The sequence below is a fragment of the Hippichthys cyanospilos genome, chromosome 8 (genome assembly GCF_059441005.1).
Source record: "Hippichthys cyanospilos isolate Australia breed blue-spotted pipefish chromosome 8, RoL_Hcya_1.0, whole genome shotgun sequence".
Lineage (NCBI taxonomy): Eukaryota > Metazoa > Chordata > Actinopteri > Syngnathiformes > Syngnathidae > Hippichthys > Hippichthys cyanospilos.
In genome coordinates this window covers 13712047-13737500 of record NC_142376.1, presented here as the reverse complement: position 1 = coordinate 13737500, position 25454 = coordinate 13712047, and the positions used below count along the sequence as shown (strand labels likewise).

Sequence of the window (25454 nt, the reverse complement as noted above, 5' to 3'; positions counted from 1 at the left end):
ATCAAGGACATCTATTCTTATGTGTTTATTCTTAAACTGGTATTGGGATAAATAGAATTAAGGCCGGGCATTTTTTTTAATGTTTTATTTATTTCACAGTATGCTTGTGAAACTTTGTTATGCTACTCAATGCAGTAAGTAAGTTTGATGTTTTGTTGAGCATGTGTGTATGTTGTATCTCTCAAAGCAGAATCTCCCTGAGGATTTATTTCATCCTTATGTACTAGGATGGTAAAATGTTTGCAGGCAGTTTAGAGGTTATATATATTAAAATATTCAATTAAAAAAAGATACTTCAAACAAGCTTAAGAATATATTTATGGACAAATTTTGATTTATTCATTATGCCTCTTAACCACAACTATGCTCAAAGTCAAAGTGGACCTTTTGGATGTATTATGAACGTTTCTCTCTCGATTTTTGATAAATTTTGCAATTCAAAGGATTGACTTTTGGATACTTCTGGTGAATATATATATATATATATATATATATATATATATATATATATATATATATATATATATATATATATATAATCTATTGATACCTAAATAGGGCTGCAACTAATGATAATTTTACTACATCAATCTGACAATCAAAACATAAACCATGACTCATCCAAAAACATAAAACAGAGCGATATTTCAACGTGACTGTGCACAAAATGTGCTGACAAATTACAAAATTGTTGATTCTCATTCATTGTTTCAAAAATAGGCAAATATATTGATTGTCATTCATTGGTTCACAAAGTAAAAGTACATGTTTGCAAATTGGAAAAAAAAACCCACCTCTTTCATTGAAAACGACACAAAACTGAGAATAATTACTATTAAGAGGATTTGGACAAAAACTAAACAAAGTATCTATAAACAATCGACTATCAACAATATACTGTAATTGTTTATCAAATTCATCATTAAGTACCTTGTGGACTTTTGAAGTTGCAACAAACAGATAAAAAACTAAGATCAAATCTAGTTAAAAAAGCAGTGAAGATCAGGGAAAATTTTTGTGTAAACTATCAGTACCGTCTATATCTTCTATTTCCCAAAATAACACATCAATACGGTGTTCTATTTGTCACGTTTAAACTACACAGAAGCCTTTTTATGGACAAAAGTAGAACCCAAGGGAAAAGGCCCATGTCCACGAAGACGACAGTGTTGCTGCATGGTTGGAGATCGAATCATTCTCTTTGGAGGAACCAGGTAAAGCAAAAATAGCTGTATCATTTGACGAAATAAATAATATAATGAATACATGAATAGCTTGTTGCCTATCATAGATTTTGCATGTTAGCCATGACTCATCATGCTTTCATGTACAACTACAGTACTCACAGTATTTACTACTATCAAGTGAGAAATCTTAGTTTCAATTGTGATTGCTAAATTTTGACGCCCAATTTTTTTTGCGGTAATGGGCAGTGTTTAATGGCAGTACCTTCAAGAAATGAAACCTTGTCTGCAGTACTGTAGGTGTTGTATATAGCCAACAAAATATAATTATTTTCCCTAGATATTTTGTAAATTATATGTGTAATTAGTATTTGAGATTGACCAAAACAGATGTAATCTTGATAGTTTTTTGGACTGCTTCTGCCCTTTGTATATCAACTTGTTGCACACACACACGCACACACACGCACACACACACGCACACACATACACTGGGGGGAACAGCTTTTGAAAAGCAGTTTAGTTTTACTTTTCCAGTTTGTTTTCAATGTCTCATCCGCTAACAGCCACATGCAATCTTTCTCATTTCTTTTACGCTGGGTGCAGAAGTGGTGCTAGTGTTTACCATTTTTTGGCTAATGGCAATAATCCATCGTGATCTTTTTTCACAGTTTCATTGCTTGTTTATGCACCATTGGTTCTGCGGATATTCACTGTGCCAGCCAGGAACTTAAAGAGACTGGTGACTGGCACCAGATATCCATTTCAAGTGCCAGAATTGACTGCGAATCTATGCAGCATACAGTCTGTATATTTCCTATGTAAGATCTCTGGTGCATCGAGAGACTACAGCTCTCTTGAAATTGCTTTTCTATGTTTATTAAACAAATTTGTATAGTATTAGCAACATAGAATTATTTAATCACCTGAGCTTTGACTTAGGCCACTTGTAAAGCAATTGTTTTTAAGCTAGGTTACCTACAGTAATTTAGATAAGAACATTTCTCATTTTTTTCTGTCTTTGTGCTTAATTTTCTTAATTTCAACACAGTATTCATAATGAAAAACAAATTTAAAGTCTTTGCTTATTTTAATGAAACTTGAAATGAAATACCAATGAAGAGTTTTTGATTTGACTTTCTTGCAAGAAAAAAAACATATATGTATATATTTGTATATATATATATATATATATATATATATATGTATGTATATATATATATGTATATGTATGTATGTATATATATATATATATATATATATATATATATATGTGTGTGTGTGTATATATGTGTATGTATATATGTATATATATATATATATATATGTATTTTTTTTTAAGTTTTACTGACCTATTGTTTGAATAATTGTTTCCATATCATCCAAAAAAAAAAAAAAACCTGTTTTTTGAGTGTCTTCTTTTTCTGGAGGAATGGCTGCTTTCTTCCCTACATGCCACTGTGATGATCTGGCTCCTGTAGACGGTAGTCTGGGATGATTTCATTGGTGGTTATAAGGCAGTAATGATAACTGCTACCTGCTTAGGTGCCACTGTTCTTTAGCTAGGCCAGTAGCCATTGGAGTAATGAGGTAGCTAACAGCTTTTAGATGGCCCAGCTTTGTCAGTACCCGGGCTATTGTTATCACAAAGCTGAGTTATCAGTCAAAACCCCACTGGGAGAACCTGATAGTGCAGATGGGAAGGTTGTGGATAAGGGTCCTCTCAGCCCCACTACGTCTACAGGCCCGAAGTCCTTCAGACCTCAAATCATGATATCTCAGTCTGGATTGTCCTTGTGTCATAGGCTTAATTACAGTACAACTTGCATTACTCTTCTTTCCCACATGGACATTGGGTATTGTTGGTATCCTGCTGTTGATAAACATAAAAACCCAGAATTGTTGACAAAATAACTTGAAACTGACATTTTTTTTGTTGTCTAGTCATTAAGCCTGCATGTACGTACATGTGCATGTACATAAATCTCAACGATAAGCATAAACTGCAACATTGAGCATAAACTGCAATATTTTATGCTACATTAAGATTAGTAATTATTTAAGTGATTATGAATTTTTTCAATCAGAGTCCACATCTTTCTAAATGATTTCATTCAAATGGATTACAGCATGACTCATGATAGAGAATAATCTCAGATTTTTAGGAGCTAATGGAAAAATACACTGTCCCATTATAAAACATTATATTTAGCGTACAGGTCGAATTTGAATGCTGTAATGGTACATGTTAACCTGATACAACACCCTGATGGGTGTTTCGCCTCAATGTAGTTTTGAACTGAACCTGTAATACTGTTCACTAGTTTAATACACCCCCCCTTTTTTTTTCAGACCAAGAATTCTCAACTCTTGAGCAGTCACCTATACCAAGTAACAATCCCACTAATACTTTTGATACACAGAATTTGCCCCCCAAAAAAGATATAATTTTTATTAAATACCTATATACCTCAATGTAGCATTTTCTCCAAGGGTTTAATGAAATTATTTGGCAATTTTCTAATTTTCTAATTAGTAATTTATATTAAGTATTTATATTAAGTATTGTAATATAAATGTAAAACTGCTCCAAGAGATCTGCCTTGAAATAAGTCCAGGTATTGACGAGATATAGAGTTACTTGCTCATTCTTACTGATCATCATTGAAAGCTGTTTTATGAATAACAATGTGCCATTTGACTTTTTATTTTGCAAAGTAACATGCCTACATTTTGTGTTGTAGAAAATGGTTAAGCAGTTTTCTTTTCCTTGGATGTTCATACCCCTGCATTAACCTATTGTGGGTTTTTACAGTCTTGATTTCCTGTTGAGACCTAGTAGGTCTTAGATAGATAAAATAAGTTGCGCAGTTTGGTTGCAATCACCAGATTGGTGTAGGATGCTAACAGAACAGAAAAAGCTGTCAAACACCACAATAACTCCACAATGTGGTTAGTTTTGTCTTCTAACCAGGAACCTTCACATTTTCATTCACTGCTGGTTTATTTGATGCCCAATCTCTTGTTGCGGTTACTGTACAAGTAAGTGTTTTTGCAGTCCCAAAGCAACTTTACCACACAAGTTCTATTGACTGGCACTGGATATTTGTTTAGTGCCTGTAAGCTTCTTACCCACAGGAACTCCCATAAGCATGAGCATACACATTGTAAGACGCGCAAACACATACTAAGTGGCTTCTAAGTCATCATTTGTTTTCTTTCTCTTACTACTTACCTCATTTTTTTGCCATCAAGATTATTTCAATTTCTACTACAGTATAAGGAAATGTAAAGGGGTCTTTTAGTACTTAACTATTAAAAGCATTCTGTTTAACTCGGTCCGGGTGTTTGTTTTTACATGGCCTAACAAGAGAAAGGGCTGTTAACAGGCCTGAAACGTTATTGGTATCTGTCTTTACGCAGCTGACGAATGCTTGCACAGGCCCCATGAATTATGTGCCGGACATGTTGCTTGTGTTTTCTTGTGAGTCTCCTCATTTGGTAGGTCAGCCCAAGGAAATTGTGTTCAAATTTATGGCACACATTTTGTTTTTCTGAGTTGGTTGTCCTTTCAGACTGATCTTAAACAGAACCCTTCTGTTGATATTCATTCTCAGTCCTAGATTTGTGTGGACATAATTTATTACTTTAGTGAAGTACAATAAAACTGGGACTCCCAAATCACCACGCTTCCAAAAGCATTTTGATTTTAATTTGTGAAATAATCAATCTGAGCCTAAACTAAAAGAACAGTAGCTGAAATAGGCTGTAAATAATATTAAAAGGTAATTTCGAAATAATAACAACAAAAAAACTGAAGTGAGCCAATTTACAACTTTTTTCAGAAATGGGGTTTACACATTAGGTAGATTTCTTGATGAATGAACTGACTGGTTGGGCATTCATGGCAACCAATTGAGTGCCAGCTATGTCAGTGTAAACAGACATGCTGAGCTCCAGAGAGGCGCGAAATTCTGCCCCATCTCTGATTTATGACTTTAGGGAGCATTCTTTCTCACGGAGTGCAATTTGATCTGCCCTCACCACCTCTGCTACACTCATTTGCTGAGACCTGCTCATTGCCCCACGAAGGACAACCCATGCATGACTAACTCCACCTGCACCGACCTTCACCTACGAAAACAATTAACTGCAGACCCTGCAAAGGGAAACTTCCAATACTTTTCTTACCTCCAAGTGAGTTCCAGATATCTCATGACTTTGAGTCCCACACTTCAGATGAGTGCACAACATGCTATAGTAATGATAAATTGCAAATTAATTTAAAGCTTGGAATTGACGGCAATGTGATTCATCCACATTCACTACAAAAGCCGGCTTGAAAATCATGTTAGTCACATGTATGGGAGAATTTGGCAAGTTGGAGTAAAACGAACATGAGTAATTTGGTTACCTCAAAAATGGGGGGGGGGGGAAGGATATTTTCTGGCCTTCGGTAAGAGACTTGGTGTGTGGACCGTAATTTAATGTCATGGAAGCGGCAAACCGGTATCCTGCATGTTTATGAACCTTCTCTCTCAAAGACCTGATTCAAATGATTTAGATCATTTCAAGCTTCTACAGAGCTTGTTAGGGAAAGAAAACTGCAAAACATGCAGGATACCGGCCCTCGAAGACTGGAGTTGGACATCAATGATATAATGCATTGGTAGCATTGATATGTCTTCTTGACATTTTGGGTTGTCTTATCCCAATTTTTATTGGCATCACATATTGCTAGCTGCCAACACAACGACCATCCCGAAATCCTATTCAATCGATAATTTAAGATGCGAAGAGATGGGTAGTTAATAATGGCGTTGTTATATGAAATGACACAAATACATGTGATACATTCACATGTAAACCAGCATTTAAGTCAAGGACATCTGCTCCCAGCAGCTAGCCACTACTATCTGCTACCAACAAGTAGCATCTGTTGCTTGGTTTTCTGTCTTTGCTTCTTTTTTAATGATGTGGAAATCAGCTAGTTTGTAATTCACGCTCCATGGTAAAAGAATAGATGTGCTTTTAAATTTCCTTTTTTACGTCATTGTTACTCTTTAAAACAGACCAAACTAGCTACAGCACCCTTTTGTCTAGTTTAGAGTGTGGAGTTTGCATGTTCTCCCCAAGCCTGCGTTTTTAAGTTTTCGGACCATGTTTCTAGATAGAGGGACAATGTGATTGTTTAAAACTCAGCTCGAGGGAGACCACATAGCAGATAATCTTACTGGTAGCCAAAACATCCCAGCACAAAACCTCTTGTTTACTCCACCAAAATCTTTCCATGATATTTAATCTGGGTGGAATTTTACCAGTGAATTTAAAACGGCAGTTTGCTGAGCTAGTGATTTTCTGTCTTCTCCAGTGATCAGGAGGTCAAAAGCCTGGTGCCTCGATATCACCTATAATACCATTTAGCACCTTATCAATGGCTGAAAGGGCAGCTGTTTTGATAGTCCAGCTGGCCAAAGTGTATCTTATCACCATTGAACCTGATAGTTCAAATTTTAGACTAAACATTACATGGAACTCAGTCAGTTGATTATTGAACCATTTGTGCCCCCTCCACAATGTATTTTCTGAAATGCAAATGGCTTCTGTGTAATTTTACTTTGAATTGATAGTCAAATCTGCATCAGTATTTGTCAAAGTAAATTCTTGTGTTATTTGTCAAACCAAATTATTGACAGTACAGCTGTACACATCAACACAAGTTGCATGCCGTTTTTAGCCATGCTGCTGAGACACTTGGCTCCGTGCAAACACGATTATCAACTGTTCAGTTATACACATGTTGTCATTAGCCCTTTAGTGTCAAAGGGTAGGTTGCAGGTTTCCTTCTAGTAATTGTCAGTCCGCTTGTGTGCGTGTGTTTTTCATATGCCTGAGATAAAACTTGTCAAACACTGAGGTGACCTAAGATGGATTTGGGGCATCTCGCGCGTGCGGCACTAGACCTTTGGGTAGCACAGCAATTCAGTGATTTACCCTTCAAAGACATTACCATGCTAGTATTTCATCTGCAACTTAACCCTCCTTAACCCACCAACAGCCTGTGTACATTATGGTGTCATAGGGGTGAGTGTTCTACAGCAGCTCAAATAAACAGCCTGCATACGCGACTGCATACGCACACTTTGGAAATTCATTCTAGTGAAATGACATGTAAAATAGAAGTTTAACATTTTATTCAGTATTTTTGTTACATACAGGACAGAGGTTTGAGGTAGATTCCGAATGTGGTTGCAATACGCAGTATGTAAAGTTAGTTAGTAAAGTATAAACAATCTAAATAATGTGACCATTATTTTGTTCAACGCAGAGGGGCCAGCTCTTAAAGTGTGATTAGTACCTCCGCTGCCGTGTTTCCCGAACATAAGTGTGTGAGCACATTGCAAGGAGTAAGGAGAAGCTCATTAAATCTCAAATGACTGATGAAGATTAAATAAAACTTCATACTATGGCTTTTTAAAGGGAACTCATTTTAACATGCTCCAGTTTTTTGTGATAAATGTTAAGAATTATATATAACACATCCTTGGTATGTCTTGTTTCACAGTTCTCATCACATCAATAAATACTTGAGTGTTGTCACATTCATCTATTTACTGATTAAAACATGTACTCACGCCAACAACCGGGTGTAATTTTCACCAGCATGCACTATAAAGTTGCCCACATATGCGGGGGAATCTGTTCCCAGTGATGAGCACAGCTATAAGAAGTAATCATTTTTTTAAGGCTTCCATAGTACTGTAACAATGCTAAATATGAAATAATTATGTAAGTTGAATATCTTGAATATACCATGCTATTGCCAATTTGGCTAGGTACACCATGCCTACCACATAAACCTAATTATAGAGATCCATGCATGATATTGTTTGTGATTAAACACACAAGAAGAAACATCAGCCCGGGTTATCTACATTATTATGTATGACAGTATCATCTTCTATGGCTTGCGGCATTTGGCCTTGACACCCACTTTTTAATTGCATCTGGAGAGAATAGCAACATTTTTCCAATTGAAATATGATATCTGAACCTCCTTCTATATGGTAACCAGCTGTGTTTCAAGGCCCAAAATAATACTACCGGTAATTTATATCCTCGTTTTTTTTCCTTTGGCTCAAGGTTATTGTCAGTTTTGTGTGATTTGAAATAAATACATAATAAAAAAAAAAAATCAATCCTGCGAAAAGAACCCTAATAGACAAATGTAGGAAAGGGCCCGTTTACACCTTAGTTTCATTTCAACGGCTAATTTGTTTGTGTAGTCAAGGACTGAAATTTGAGATTTAGGTTTGATTAGTAACTGGTATTTTAGTCTAATCCGAAGCCAGCCATCTTTGGGAGCCTGCAGTAGTTAGTGTCTCATGCTCATTGTGGGGCTATAGGTCTTAATCCAACTTCCAGCCACCTCTCAGGAGGGGGCACAGATATGTTGGTAAGACGAGGTGAGACGGCAAAGATTAAGGCAGAAAAAAAATGAATGTGAATCTAAGAATCAGAGATAACAAATGGATTGTTGAAACCATTAACTGCCTCTCAGCTACCATGTTAAAAGTGAAGGGAGGTTTAGTACTTTTACCAACCATTGCTCAACAATCAAGTATGCCGTTTACAAGTTCAGACATACAGTACAAAGTTATTTATAAACCCTGAATCTTATGTATACAAGTTCAAAAGTGAAACTCAATATGCAACTTTTTATTTTATAATAAAATATGTAATCCCGAATATACATTATATTGTGGAAAAAATGTCCTCCACAGTGTTCGAGTGACTCTTCTCTCCTTCTATATTAATTCAATTGATTTAATGATAATGTCTTCCCTGAAAAGCAAACTAAATAATTAAAAGTGTCTGCTCACCCTGATAAGATGTTTTACAGGAAGTTGTAGTGTGTGATAAGTTCCTGTGAGTTAGATGGTCCTGAAGGAGCAAAGTTCAATAGGATGTAGAGAAAGGAAGAGGATGCAGACTGTATCACTCTGAGAATGAGGATATCGCCAATGAAGTGACTCAAAACATTCCAAGTGCCGTAGCCGCTTTTTTAAGGATTTGTATTTCAGATAATCGGCGCTAACTTTCCCAGCTAATATGCAATTACTGTTGGCTTTTTTTCAGAAATGTATGGTATTTATGTGCATGAATTCCCAAATTGGAATACTCCCAGGCTCTGTAATGTTTCTTCATTAGTTTTAGAACAGTAGTTGATTTTCTGTTTCGGGGGCTTAGTTTCAAAGATAATTGGGTGGTGATGTCAGTGCATTACTACAGAAGGTGGCAATTGGGTGATTACACACCCTTATTGAGTGTTGTTTGAAATAGCAACCACTGTTTTTTTAGTGGGGGAGTATCACTCTGGCTTCTTGTGAGACTGGGACCCACCATTGCTATGGGGTTAGTGGAACCACTTTTACACAAGTGATACTTTGCTGATCGAGTAACAAAGTGAACCATCAAACACCAGGACGCCACATAAAGTCAAACACTGTGACTTTTCCCGCTTCCATCAACCCCCTCGCTTCCCTTCTAAGATCTCCATGGGCCTGTTTTACAAAGACCAATAAAACATTAATGTGCTGCTGGGTTTCACACCCAGGCTAATATTGTCCATGAGTATGCGAGAAAGTAGTATCTCAGCAGTACAGTTGCCATTTCTTTGCTGCTGTTCTCAAGGCGTCCTCTTATCTCTACCTTTTTCACACATCAGCATCCAAGGATGACACTCACCGTGTGAGTTGTTGACAGCTACAACACCGTATTGTTTTCTAAAGATAGTGGAGTTACTTCTGTTGTTGATGGTCTCATTCAAGCATATTCAACTTTTCATAACCTTCAACAACAGGTTTGAGGCAGTGGCAAGAGTTAAAAACTCTTAGGTGATGGTTGGAAAGAAAGTAAGGTGTCAACAGCATGTGTGATGATTTATGTGACATTATTTGGTTCTGATTCTTGGAACTACTGAAAGCTAATAGAGCTGGCTCATACACATTTGTTTTCTGAACCATTCTACTTTTGGTTTATTTATCCCTACAGCTTTTGATGCCTGGTACGATGTTGGTAAAAAAGGTGTGGGTTTGTACTGCTAAGTGTCCAATGGATTGTCACTGTGGTTAGTACCCTCAATGTTATACCAATTGTACCCATTAAACCCTGTACATTCATTGACCCTTACATTCTGTACCATTTGGAGGCATATATATGGAGTGGTCCCCAACCACCTGTCCACGGGCTTGTACTGGACCATGGCTCATTTAGGACCAGGCCACCCCATTCTACTTGAGAAAATGTGATTGAAAACCATGATAATGTGTGACCTACAACTGAGTTGTGACCATATTTTATTAACCAGGCACAGCAGAAATGTGTGAACACAGTCAATCAGCTTTTAAATCTATCTTATCCTTCTAACTTTGGTTCATAAGCAGAAGTAAGCAGAATCTGCCAATAAATTAAAGAATAAAACGTAGTAATCACAATTTAATAGTCACAATGACCAAACGTGCAGGGGGTGGCCCGCCATCGCGTGACGTCGTCTTCCGAAGTTCAACTTATTTTGACAAGGTTGCCTTCCCGCCGCTTGTGGCAGTATCTCCAGTGCGACAGTGTGCAGGGTATGTCATCAAAAACAAGGCAAGCCCACAGACGTTTTTCATCATTTGAACATAAGCACCCAAACGATAAGTGAAAAGCATGAAAATACAAGCAGATTTTGCACAGCATGCCCACGTTAAGATTAGCTGGCAGGTTAGCCACTACTAAATAGTAATTTAGTCACTAGACAAAAGCAGCTATTGATTGTCATCTAAATTTTAATCATGAACATTTGCAATTAGCACAATTAGCACTTATGTTAATGCCATATGTAGAAAACGTAAAATACAGTTTTTATATTTGTATTTTAATGTCTTTTATTACTGAGTTGTTTTTTTAAATATTTGTTCTTAATGTATTCTATTGTTGAATAAAAATGTTTAAAATCGATAAAAAAAAATGTTTTTTCAAATTTCTTAAATTTACTGCTTATGCTAATATAACATGTGATACGTTAAAACGTTATGTTGAACAATAAAACTTTAACAGAAATATTGTGATGTAGTTTAATCTATTCCGAAATGGTTTATACATGTGACGCTGCATTTATTCAGAAAATGTAAACATCACTTGATTTATCAAGATAGGTTAGTTTTATTTTGCATAGCTGTCGCAGTTTTTTTTTAAACTTTTTAAAGCAACTGTTTGATTTGGAGGAACAAACTCAGCCGCCATTCTCGAATGCTCAAACGACCACTATTCCCACTTCCATTAAACATTTGATGCTTCACTCTTGACTGATGATACTGCTTGTATACCCAAAAGTAGGACGGGAAGCAGAGATAAGAGTCACCAGTCTTCTGATGTTGGGACTGGGTGGTTGAGGGTATTTGGTTGAAGGCTCTCTACAAGCCTGGGTGGATCACCTCCTGGGGGTCAGGGGGCGTAATGACTTCCACAGCTGGCCCTCTGGGACGACTGTGCTCGTGCTCTGCACCTCTCCTGCCTGCTTTAAGCCTCAAACGTATTTGTTTGGGGAAGATTAGGAACGTAAACCCCTTACAACATCCTGAACACGCAGCGAAAGGGAGACATGATGGCAGAGACAACGGGAAAGAGAAATAGAGATTGATGAGTAGAGGGGTGTGGAGGTCCTGAAACAATTTAATCAACTTCCAAGTAGGGATGCACCAATCCCATGTTTTTAATCACAAGACACTTCAATGCGCGGTAGAAAAAGCGTATTCATCAGAAGGAATGATTTTGCCCAGACGTACAGATTTGTACCCTATTGGCCAATCGCAATAATGAATAATAATTAAGTGAACAGTATTTTTACATGAACCTTTATATTTGTGTTCTTAAAAGAAGTAAGCAATTGATGCTGCCCACATTTGGATGAATGAATCATACACAAAATGGGCTTACCATTGTGGATCGTTCTTATTTTGTTAGGGGAATCACTGAGCGATAAATTATCACATCTGTTACTGATTGTTTGAGATTATTTTTTAACTATCTAGTGTCCAACATGAATGGTAGCCAGGGGGCAGAATGGCAATGTGTCAGGTTCCCAGGCAGATTTAAACACTAGCTAGTGCAAATATCATAAACGAACATAATGGAAAATGTGTCCATATTGACCAGTTGCCCATTATGTCCCTGTTTTATGTTAATGGTGTCAGGGAATGTTTGGTGCATGCTATTTGGCGATGCTCCATGGCTAGCTAATGCGGCTAAACGTGATGCAGAGCATGGAGGCTTACGTTCTCTTTGCTAACTGCTATTCAAAGTACTGTGTGATGTGCTAAACGTACTGTATGTCCAAAGCACTTGGGGCAGTGACAATTTCCATTGCAACAAACAACTTATCATGCCATTTTTCATCTGTAAGAAGTCAATATTCATATCAAAAGGGCCCCATTTCTTCTTTTTGGGGTTCTGAATACTTGAATTTTGCTTGGTTGCATTTTTTTTATCAATCCTATTCAACTCAAAATTGAAATGTACAATATGATAGTTGTGATTTGTAAGTGATGGTTGGCTAAAGTTGTTTAAGGAAGGTTCCTTTGTGAGGTATTTTTGCAGTGATGCACAAAGTGTGTTACAGGTGTGTTTGCATATGCATGTGTGCGTCCTACCATGGCAGGAAACAGATGTGTAGTGATATAAACGGCAGCACATGTCTGGGTGGCTATCTGCATAGGCCAGCCTGCCTTACTGCACTGCGCGACTTCCTGAGGGCTTGAATAAAGCTATGTCATGATAAGGAGCGCTGAGTGATCCGTGACTAACACACTTTTTTCATCATGTTTTTGGGATAACATAGTGATAAAATATGGAACCTGAATGAAAGTGTGCATATTCCAATTTCCAAATGCAGTTTTAGTTCAGACTTAAGCCAACATAAAGCAGAAAAGGATGCTGACCTGTGGTAAGTTTTATTTTTTTCTGATAACTACAAACTATTGTCTTCATTCTTTTTTGCAGTCCCTGCCCTGAGCAAGGAATGGGAGATGAATTTGACCTCATGGATCATTCAGACCTTTACATCTTGGATTTCAGTGAGTATTTCTGAGGTTATCCATTTCTGACATGTAAATAATATATTGGAATGATTGTATAAGGGCATCATTTGACAATTAACATAGATAGTACCTGCCCCTTGAGGGAAACCCAGTTCACAACCATCCACCCTGGATGCCCTCGTGTGTCCTTGATACAGACACCTATACCCTGAACATATCCTTGGGTGCCAAAGCAGCTGGTTATTTCTAGACCTGTTCACTCAAATACTCATCAAATAGAACCCCTTTGACAAAATAAAGTTAGCGAAAAGATCTCCAAAAGCTGCAAAAAAAATTGCCATGATCCAAAGCAATTCATGAAAAGATGAAAAAGTCATTGACCGTTCAGTCTGGGAAGAAATACAAATCCATTTTTCAAAGTTTTAGGATTTTGGCGTCCCAACAGCGAGAGCCATTATCAACAAACTGACAATGCATGAAATAGTGGTGAACATTAGGAGTGCTCTCAAAGGAACCTAGGACAATGAACATGTCTTACTTTTGTAAATTCCACTCAAATATTTGACTCCTAAGTCGTAGGGGAGAATATTAGCCCCTTTCAGACTGCAGGAAATAAATCAGCAACTTCCTGATGTACCCTGGGAATCGTTTTGGGTCTGGACTGGTTGCACAAGGGTCTACCTGAGCACCTACTCCCTGCCAAGGTTTTCATCTTCATATACCTACCCCGTACCATCAAGTGGTGGTCTCACAAATGCCGATTGGTTGAGTTGGAGGTTGTGTTGTTTAGGAAATGTTTTTTTTTTCTCCCTCTATCGGCCGTACGGTTGTCTCTAAGCTGAAAGGCAGATTCCAGATAACCTCATGACCCTTTACTTCACCTCAAAGACAATACACTACATTACAATACACTACAAGTACAATAGAATGAAATAAATAAGTCAAATTAAAATGAACTTGTGCTGTACAACACCTTCAAATGTCAAGTAGAACAATAAACGAAAATGTAGTCCATTAATATAATAAAGTTTAAATATGTGATAATAGCTAAAATGCCCCCCCCAAAAAATATTTTTTTGTATTAGACTCAAATTCCTAATGCCTAATAAAATCTGAATCATTTTTTTGAAAAACTCCTCTTCAACCATTGCAAATAGTCTCATTTGTTGTTTAGAATGCTGCCTGTAATTACTGCCACCATTTGCGTCATCTATTGGCCTTTCTTATAAAAAATCGTCCACTCGTCTTTGTCTGCTGCTGCTGTTAAAACAGAGGAAAATAAAATTTGTATGATTTTTTTTCATCGATTCACTCAACGTAATGTGTATGGCCGCTCATAAAATGAAAGTGAGCATTGTAGTTTCATTGGTTTTTATTGTCGTTGCTACTATTTAAAACAGTAAAATTCAGTCTCTTTCAGAGTTCCCACACTTTGACACATCATTGAATGCATTTCCTGTGAACCGCTGAATGCGAGTTGTTATTTTTCCTCCTTGCGACAGTTATTAAACCAGACAAATTTGAATAAGCTTCTGTGCTCTTTAATCGGAGCGCACCCATCCATACCGCCGATATGCATCCCATTGATCAGGATCAGAAACCTGCCACAGCAGCCGCCCAGTTCGCTCATTCCCCCCAAAGCCCCGCATTGCAAAGCACGCGCTTCACCCCGTTGATACCTGCCTTGGCCTTGCCTGCCACACGCCTATTTCCTGGATTGAGACGAACGAGACAGAGCTGTAATAGAAGTACAACATATCCGTTTAACATAATAGTGTTTTACAACCCTAATAAAGCTTGGGTAAAATTTTTCGCGATTGTGCAAACCTCTTGCCAGGGCCCACTCACTTGAGAGAGGTTTCCAGCTGGGAGTCTCGCCACTTCTCCAGTAGACAGCCGTGGTCCCTGCTTCGGGGATGGCGGCTTTTGATAGCGCTGAAATGTGTGGGCAATGACGCGATGACTCAGAATGCAGCCAAATGAATGAGACTGAGTTCACAATGTAAAATAAATGTGCACTTGTAGCGAACTTTGCATGTATTTTTTGAAATCACAATGACACGGATTCATCCATTAGCCATATGAAATGGTAAAGATTATACATAGTTGACGTAAAACATAAGGTGTGCTCTGTACATATCTTATTTTCGTCTTGACAGCAGCCAATCTGGCAGGCAGCTGGCTCAAACCAAATAGTATATCTATTTTTTTGTCTTATTTTATTATCGCCGCAAAAACAGCAGTCGTGAATCACGCCTGAAATTTTGCTGCATAACCTCACTCACTGCAGGAGGCGTGCATAATTTATTTGATCTCGCCCCCCATCCATTCCGGTGTCTCTTAGAAATGGAAATGAAAATGGAAATGCAAAGGAGATGGTGGTGTGGTCCAATTCCAAGCAAAGTCAGCTGGTGTGGGACTGTTAGGACTAATGAAAAAAAAAACAAAAAAAACACCAGTAATTCAAAACAAAACAATCACACCAAAAAAGAAAAACAATGTATGTTTTGTGTGTTTAGGAATGGTCAAAGTGCTGTGGCAAGATCATAAAAGGGTCATTCCCCCAAGCCACCACTCTTGTTGAACTGAAAACAATTCTAGAAGGTTGAGTTGCCCAAAATGTCACCGCAGAAATTACAAACGCGTAGTTGCCAGTTATAGAAATTGCTTGATTTCAGTTGTTTCTGCAGAGGGTGACCAAACAATTATGTTTAAGGGGCAAGTACTTTTTCACACAGTGCCAGGGCGCTTTGATTATTTTTTTCCTATGAATGAATAATTTTGCCATTGAAATATAGCATTTTAGGTATTAAGTGGATCCTGTCATTCTCCTTACTCTCCTCCCACCATCATTTTGGTACATTCTGAACTTATGCTTTTTGTATTTCTCCTTGCAAAGATCTAAGTGTGAAGTAGTGTTTGAAGTAGTTGCACCTTGTGGTTTAGCTGTAGCTCTTACGATAGACCCACCTCGTTGAGATTTGAGTTCTTGAAGTGGTTTGATGTGTAGATATGAGACAGTTTACTCAGTGTTTTTTTCTTTTTTTTAAACTTTAGAGAGTTCAACAAGAAACATTTTTAGTTGTGGTTGCTGGTCTTTGCTAGACTGTAGATTGGGCAATGATACTTTATTTATTCTTTCAATATGTTTTTCATATGACTGCTTTGATCACTTGCACCTCTTTGCCATATTTGAAAAGTTCTCAAATAAAATATATAGTACAAGGAAGGTTCAGCCTGGACATAATGAGGAAACTGGTCTGACTTGACCTTGTGCTCTTTGAATGGAAAACCGAAGTGAGTGTTGTAATTTATTCGTGCTGGTGAAAGGTCTTAATCAAATTCTATAGTAACCATTTTCTAATACAAATTCTGTTCACTTGCTTAGATTTTTTTTTTTTTGATTTTTTGTTATATCATATTGCATTTAGTCTGAATAATAATGATTTGGCTTTTTTTGTGTAGATAAGGACATTTTATTACATTGCATTAGTTCACACATGCCTCATCTTATAATGCGATAAATACTTTATAGCAATACTCGAGCATGGTGATCTTCATAATATAAATCTAACTTCTTTAAATGATGTCACGTTGCTCTGTTCTAAATTGTGATTCATTTATGTCATTATCCTATGACTCATCTTCCTTTCTTTATTTCAGGTCCTAATTTGAAGACGTTATGCAAAATAGCTGTAATTCAGTACAGTCTGGAGCAGTCAGGCCTCCCACATGATATCAGGTCTGGCAAACATTCTGTTCTAAAACGTGTGCTCTTTAAATTCTATTGAAATGTAGCTGTCCAATTTGTTCTTGCTTCTGGTCTCTTTTTGCCACTATTTACCCGCAGTGATTTAAAAAAAAAAAAAAAAAAAAGACATTTATTCTTTTTTTGGGGTTTTTTTCCGTCTTTCAAAGCAGACTGAAGATTATGATGATTTTTTTTGCACATCTATAGATTGAAGCAGAAATAATTTTTGATTGAATCAAACTGAATCATTTTGCATCAAAAAGTGATTCTGAATTGAATTGGGGACCCCAAAATCTGAATCATGAGACAGTCAAAAATCCCAGTTGTATACATCAAAATATGAATCATCGTCCATTTACTCATTTATTCAGCAAAATCTGACCACTTACTAAAATTTTTGACAAGTTTGTCCATCAAGTTTGTTTTTATCTCACAGGTCACATCTTGTTTTTACCCGCGATCTCGTTGTCGTGAGATTTCATCCGGATCTCGTTATGAAAAGAAAAGCCTCTTAAAAGTGCTATTTTTCGGCCGAAAACAACCTCAACTCAGCCTTGTTTTTGGTATCACTGTCAAGTCAAGTAATACACAATTAGGTAACAATGAGCCAGAAAGGAAAAAGCGAAAATGAAACGCTTCGAGAAAAAATCGAGAAAATGAACAAAACAGACGTGTTGAAGCCAAACAAACACACACTCATCTTTGACATTTGTTAATATCTGTTCTTGGGTTTTGCTCACGTCTTATACAGTAAATGCAGTTTGAACCTTTTACTTCTGTTGCCTGTTTTACTGCGCAATTTTTGGGACTCCAGTCTTCTCTGATGAGACCCATAGTTTTTTAGTATTGTGAGTCCCAGAGACCCAACAGTTTCCAGGGGTAAAATGAGCACTGACCTTAAAGTTGGTCTGTCCATAGCCATAGACTAATAATACATTTTTTTTCCCTGATTCTTTGACTTGGAGGCATTAAGTACAAGTATAAATGAATACACGGCACTTGGTAGCGTTTTTCATTAATTACAGGTTAATAAAAGAGCTGATGAAGAGAATGATAGAGTTGCATCAATGTTTAAAAAACATATTTACAAAAATGAATTTGATTTTGTGTTATCCAGTCATTTTGGGTCTGATGTGGGTAATTAATTATGTTCAAATGAAACATGTTAAGAATGTGGCAAGTTTACGTTCATTATTCAAGACCATCAAAGCATTGCGGCCCAGTTGCAAACTTGTTACTCTAACAACTTTATAGACTGACCATCCAAATTTTATAACCAAATTACATTTTTAAAAACTCAATTACAAAGACAGCTTTTGCTTTACAAAAAGTCACAATAATATGATTGGTTTATGCATTTTCTTTCTAGAAAAATAATCATAATTATCCCATGTCACATCTTTTAAACCCTACTTTTAATGACGCTACATAAACAGAAATACACATTAAAACGAAAGTAATTTTTTTGCTGCATATTAAGGCCACTCATGAGTCTTTCATTTTCTGTCATTATCACTGTCACCTCGCACCAAATCCCCTTTAGTGAATTGAGTTGTGTTTATAACCTATTAGTTTTATGGGAGAGGGAAAACGTGGGTTCACAAGAGTTTGGTTTACTCCCGTTGCCCGCCGCTGGCATCTCCTGCCCCTGTGCCAATCTCCCTTCTCCAACACACGCATGCACTCCACAAAAAAACCAACAAAGCCACCGAGAGGGAGGGCGTGTTGAAACCAGAGCAAGTGATAACAATCTGGAGCTCAACCTCTGACCTGTCATCAGGTCAGTACTAGACTCTCTTGTCAGCCCAGTACTAGACCCGGTTGTCAGCCCCTGCTTTTGGTTCTCACGTTACATCACAGGCCTCCTTCATCCAGCTAATGTCTCACTAGTACTTCTGTGATCGATAATAGCCTTACTCGAGTTCAATATTTCCGGAATGTTACATGATTTGTGCAGAAGTATGTGACAATCAAATGTGTTAGATTTGATGAAAACAATATAATAACAATAAAAGTAATAACGCTCATTAAAAATGTATATATTTTTTTTTAAATATATAAAACCGTTGATGATTTTGATTCATTTAACCCTTCTTTTTCCTTCCAGGTGGGAGCTGTCTGCCATGACCACCAACAGCAACATAAGCAGGCCGATTGTCTCCCCCCACGGCTGACATACAGCTAAATATGAAGCGGCTTTTTTTTTTTCCTGCCAGATCCAGATGAGCATGGAAAGACTGTTTTGTCAAATACAGATCTGTGCTGGATTTTAGCTCCGTATTTATCCAAAATCTCCCACAAAGGACTTTTTTGGACTCAGTGGACTTTCTCATGCTCAGGATGTTTCACAAGAGGAATAGATAAATGGGTGAGACCCACTCACCTTCTCTTCTTTTTTTCTTTTTTTTTTTCCTTAAAATTCAATCAGCCTTTGATAATCATAGACTTTGAAGCACAGGAAGAACTACGGGGAAAAGTGGAAGCTAATATTGATGTCAACAAACGAATAACTAAGCTTATTTGAGAGACATCTGAACACAATCTTAAAATGGAGACACAAACGGTCTTTGGAATGTATGTTTATCCACGTACCATGTCTGTTTGCAGCTGAAGGGTGAATAGACTAAATCTTGTTTCTCTCCTGGGACATTGATAATTGGGTACTATATGGTTTTTAAAAAATAACAATAAATAAAAGATGCTTAACTTTTGTTCTTAGTTCATCACCACTGATGAGCTCCTTAGTTGCCACCCACTGGTCTACAGTAGGGGGTTATACAGCGATTGGATTTTCACTCCCAGCACACGCCCACAGAAACTCTTGTCCCATTCCCAAACATAGTTTTTAAAAAAAAAAAATCCTGTCTCGGTCATTTTCAACAAAACCACATAACAACTTTCAAGGTTACAAGGTTTTTTCTTTTTTTTTTCCCTCACATTACATAATCCTGTCTTGTATGCGCATCTCAATTTTTTATGCTGTGCTGTCCCAATCCCATGATTAAAAGTATTTGACCCCCGTTCAATGGGAAACCCGTTGGATTCCCGAAGAAATACCAGCCTCTGGCCCACAATGAAAGCTCACTTAAAGCTCATTTACTTGTCAGTTTTGACCACTGAGTCGGTCTCCTTCCCCGAATAGCTTGTCTCAGTGTCTTGAATAATACCTTCCAATGTCACTACTACATTCAATTCTGTGGTTGTGCGGTTGCCCCCAACACCATTGTGCTTTGTTGTGCCAAATGTAAGAAATGAATGACAATATAATTGGGTAGTGTGTTATCCACACACACTTGACATTTTTGTTGATTATGCATCACCAAACTCTTGCTCTTTTTAGACAATCCTTTTAGTGTCAAACACTTTCCTTATAACCTGTTTAATGACTCCCAAGTGAGCGTGCACATTTTTGTGGCACTACAAGTGACATGATACAACTGCAGAAGGGCTGCCTTATAATTTCACTCTCTAGGACATTAGTTTTTCGTCCTCTTTTAATTTTAAGTTTATCTTCTGTAATAGTTTGAGCAAGTCACTTGAAATCACTTAAGAACTTCTCTTGTTTGCATTTTTTTTTTAAATGTTTAACTGTCAAAGGCCTCAAGCCTATTTGTTCTCAAGATATGCAGGACAAAAATCTTAAGCCATCACTCATTGTTTTATAATCAACCTTTTTCGCAGGGATTCGTTTTGACATTGTAAACCAGTAAATAGTATGACAAATACATTTAGAATTAGTACATACATATTACAGAATTCATTTCCATTAAAGACAATATAATATCAAAGGGTGGTGCTTTTGGTGCAGTGGTATTATTATTATTAATATTATTAGACACATTGGACAGACACAGCTCTTTTTTTTATGTTATATATAGTTGACATTGCTATGACTTTGCACAGTACTGTATATATGGATAAAGACGGGATCATTGCCCGTCTCTTTTTTTATGATTACCTAATTCAGACTAGATCTTAAAAGTCAGTTTACTGAAGACTGCTTTCAATTGTCAGGTCAATATCTTCAGCCTCAATTTACTGTGTTACATTTGTATGGAGGTGAAGAAGAGCTTCGAAGCTTTTTTTGACACAGGCAATAGGATGTTTGCACTGTTGTTTTCTTTCAAAGAAGAAAAAATGGCAAAAATAGACCCAGGAGCAACCTGGACCTTTGCAGTGCACACTTAACTGGTCTGAACAGTAGTAAATGTTTACAAATCAGTGTATGTTAAATCTTAGAATCAAAATAGCAGATTACAGCACTAAAACATAACAGAACAGTCAGAATGGAGTTTAGATTATGCTGATCTGCATTCAAGTAAAGACACACGCATGGACACATCGCAGACAATACTCCTTAGTCTACCAGTCAGTGCACACCAGCAACTGACAAAAGGTCAAAATGTGACATGGTTATGAGAACTTTTACATTATTTTTACTCCTATTGTACGGTGATGGTGACTTTCCTTTTTTGTGTGTAATGACTATGGGTGATGGAACTCTTCAGGGACAAAAACACATTGATAAGGACAGTGTTGGGCAACTCGTTTACTCTGATAATGATGCATACACCTCCAGTAAGGCAATGCTAACGACGCTAAAGATGGGTGTGTTTTAATTTTGACCTCCTAGTTTTAATGGCTGTGATTTAACCCACCCTTTAAAATACAATTTAAATAGGCAGTTGAGGGGGTGTGCCTTGCTTTCCAAAATGGCTAACGCTGGCGGACTGTAGTACCAGCGACTGTATTGTAGCCAGTGACATGGAATTGTAGTTTCTTGTATCCATTTGTTTTTTCCTATAAATCTTATAACTGAACAACATACAGAGTGTATTCAAATTTCAATTATCAACATACATGCTCACCTTTTTCTTTCTTTCCGTTTTGTTGTTGTTCTTGGTCAGGACTACCTGTGCAATATGCTTTATAACTGTCGGTAATAAAAATGAGAAAATTTGACGACAGTATGTCTTTTGTGGGGGGGTGCACTTTACTCATCAAAATAGCGGGATAAAAATAAAACAGTCTGAAAACGTGAGTTGGTGAACTGTGTTGATGTTTGAAAAGAGCAACTTGGTTGAGAAATGCAGAAATAAATGAAGTAATGAAAACAGTGGAATAAGAAAAAGGATCATGATAAAAAAATGTGCAAATTTTTGGTGATTTTTTTTTTTTTTTTTTTTTTTTTTTTTTTTACAATGCAGAAATTGTGCAAATGTTGAAAATTGATCACTAGGTCAAATGACTGAGCTGAATGTTTACAAATGTAGCACTTTTTTATTACCCCAGTCGGGATTCAATGGATTTTTGCAGTGAAAAATGTTTGAGATGAAAATGAAATTTAGGAATAAGGAAAATAATAGACTGGGAAGCGTGAATTTTCAGAACATGTTGTAATTGGAATGGCTTGAATCAGTCAAGAAATGTAGAGTAGGCAATATGGTGTAAAAAAAATTCACAGTTAATTACATGATGTAAATGGAAAATATAAAAAAAAAAATAATATAACGAGCATAAAAGGAGGCACAAATGTATTTATTTAGAACCAAGCACAGTTAACAAGAACCTGTAAGGAGGACCCACAAAACAAGGATTGCAGATTTGAGATGAACGTTCTAAAATGCAGTGGTAGGCGTGTCAGTAAAGTATTTTGCCATTTTCTCCATCAGCGGCTGGATCAGTCACCCGTCATCATGGGTCCATCATTATTTCAAGCATAACCAAACTCTATAGAATCAAAACTGTTCATTTAAAAGATATATTAACATTGAATATATGGAAATACAGTATATATTAAAAAAAATGTGTTACATAACCATATTTAGAACAGTATTAGTGTAAAAAGTATTGTTCATTGCTCTCAAATGTAATAAAGTAAAAATAAAAAGTACCCCACTTTAGATTTACTCAAGTGAATTCTAAACACATAAAAAATACCTTTCATAACAAAATACTTCATTCCATTCCACCGCTACTTGTCACATGTTTCCTTTGTAATATGGTGGTGCCTTAGGACGTAATTGACCAAAACTTACACATTTTTCAACTAAATTATACAGCCAGACATGAGTTTTCTGAAAATATCATGGTCCATGAGAAACTTTAAAAAGCATCAATAACGATTTGGCCCTTGTCTGAGATGGAAGAAGGGGCTCTTTTCCTTTGTGCACCTGGCTATCAATAGGTGGAATATTTTGTTTCGGGGTATCAGGTTAACACATGAATTGGGATCAGTAAGTATCAGTCATAAAACACTATTTTTTAATTGTGTTGATCTATTTTTTAATCTCTAGCTTTATGCTCCCTGGCAAATCCCTGTGCTGATTAAATTCATTTTTTTATGCATCAGGCTGTGGCTGCAACAGTACTACTTTTGTTAATGCAAAAAAAAAAAAAATAAAGATCTTAAAAGATTTTGATTTGACTTCATCAGCTTGCAGATACTTAGGGGAGGCTCAGTGGTCCAGTGCTCGGCTCCCAACTGAGAGGTTGTGGGTTAAATCTCCTGACAATTGTTAAAAGTGCCCTTTAACAAGACACTGACAGTTGCTCCTTATGCTTTGTTTCATCAGAAGGTGAATGAGTAGCCAGTGTAAAGCGCTTTGAGTACCTAAGGTAGAAAATTTCTATTTCAGTGCAAGTCGACTTCCAGTATTCACTGTCAAACTAGAAATGGCCTGAGAATTTCAAGTTGTACCTTTGAATAATCTTTACATTCGTTATGTAGTCACTTTCTCAGTAGACATGCCGCTCTCAAGGTTACACTAATGGAACTCATCACCGTTGAACATTTTTGAAAATATACCGCTCTAAATTTAGGTTTGGAGCTCACGGCTAAGGGGCCGTTTTAAATTATGACTTGATATTCCTGTTTAAGCTCCATTTGTATAACTTCAAGACTTTGAACCCCTCACTTCTCAATTTAAGGCTTCCTGTTCAACTCCAGAGCGTTGTATCTGCCCCAGTCGCTTTGTCTGATAGCCCTCAACGTCTACAACGTGGGGCACCCCCACCTCACAAGGCAAATGACTTTCAGTCGGACGCGTGCAGCCGCTTTGGGGTGGGGGTCCCCATCATTAATGTGTGAAACCCAGTTTCAGTCGTTGCCCCTGCCACCAGTGGTAGTGTCCTGGCAGTATGTTCCTGTCTGTCACCAGCCCTCAGCTATAAAGTCAGCGTTATCTCCATAGTTAAGTGCAGGCCACAGACGGAGGGTGAGCTCAAAGTGAGGCAGTAGAGACACCCTGTCCCGCCTGGCCCCACAGAACACAGGAAGCGGGGCAATGGCGGGTCCCTCTGTCTGGCCCCGGAGCCCTCCTCGCTCCACGACGCAGGCGTTAATGCGGGGAAAGCCTCGGCCAAATTACTCTCTAATTTCCCTTTAGGACTCAGACGATCCCATCGGTCCTTGAGAATCAGACTGAGGATTTGTTTCGAGTGCTTTGTTTTGTCTTGTCCCGCCACGTCCCGCTCCAATTCCATCACTCAAGTTCTAGTTTTCAGCTCACGGCCACTAAATTGGGGGATTTGAGAAACGGGCCATTTAAAGAGTCCCGAGAGGATAAAAGCTGGAGCCTGAAAACAACATCACATTTCAAGGAAGGGCCGCATCCGATGGAATGCTTGTAATTGACGAAGAGTACTTTTAAATGCAGAAGACCCTCGTCATTTGAGGTGTTACTGTCATGGTGTGGAATGCCCAAATATCTCTTCATCTGCTAAAGAATCTCGTTTAAAGTGACTAAAGCAAGCTTAGTGTGTTTCGTTTTCAAAACATTTAGCTTGCACCCGGGCATTTAATTGACTATTGCACCCTGTGAAGACACACATAGTTGGCTCACATGACTCCTCACAAATCATTGATGCAGCCGAATGATATGCGCTGCTTATTCGGGAGTAACTCATTCAATCCCAAAGACATATTTGATACTGTATCTCCAGACATTCAATCCGTGCCACTTAGTTGTATATTTTTTTTCATTAGTGCCCAATCATAATTCAATCAATTATAAACAAGTGCTAAAGTAATTGATTATTATAGGTGATTAAGTACGAAAGTAATTGATCATTCAGGATATTAACATATCAAAATGATAGATTTACACTTCATTGCCTCATGCAATTATTTACTTAAGCACGTAATTATCTAAGGTAATTGATTACTTTAGTACTTGATTCGTTTAGTACCAGCCATTTTTAGAACCTCCCTTAGCCAATCACTTCGAAAAAAAAAAATGGATACGTACCAGGATAATCTGTCTGGGCTCTTAAAAAATATCTCTTTGGGATTGAATGAGTTAATTATTTTGGACTTTAGTATTTCAAAACCTTTTGACTGCTTTTTGTTTCGCCAATCCCCAAAAAGATACATTTTCCAAGGATATTCAAGAGTCAAGAGTTTTATTGTCATATTCATAGTAATATACACGATTACAT

General features: G+C 37.3%; 1 protein-coding gene across 2 annotated transcripts in view; it reads left to right on the top strand.

Annotated features, from left to right (window-relative positions):
- Positions 1-21977, top strand: part of klhdc3 (kelch domain containing 3) — a 30833-nt gene extending 8856 nt beyond the window's left edge. The window contains exons 8-11 of one of the 2 annotated variants that reach the window (XM_088422051.1): positions 1106-1214; positions 13227-13300; positions 16928-17006; positions 19123-21977. In XM_088422051.1, the coding sequence (XP_088278177.1) occupies positions 1106-1214; positions 13227-13300; positions 16928-17006; positions 19123-19189 (329 nt within the window). In that variant the 3' untranslated portion in view covers positions 19190-21977. Of the gene's footprint in view, positions 1-1105; positions 1215-1855; positions 2220-13226; positions 13301-16927; positions 17007-19122 lie in introns of those variants that run through there. The other variant, XM_088422052.1, reaches the window with a different exon arrangement.
- The last annotated feature ends 3477 nt before the right edge of the window (positions 21978-25454 follow it).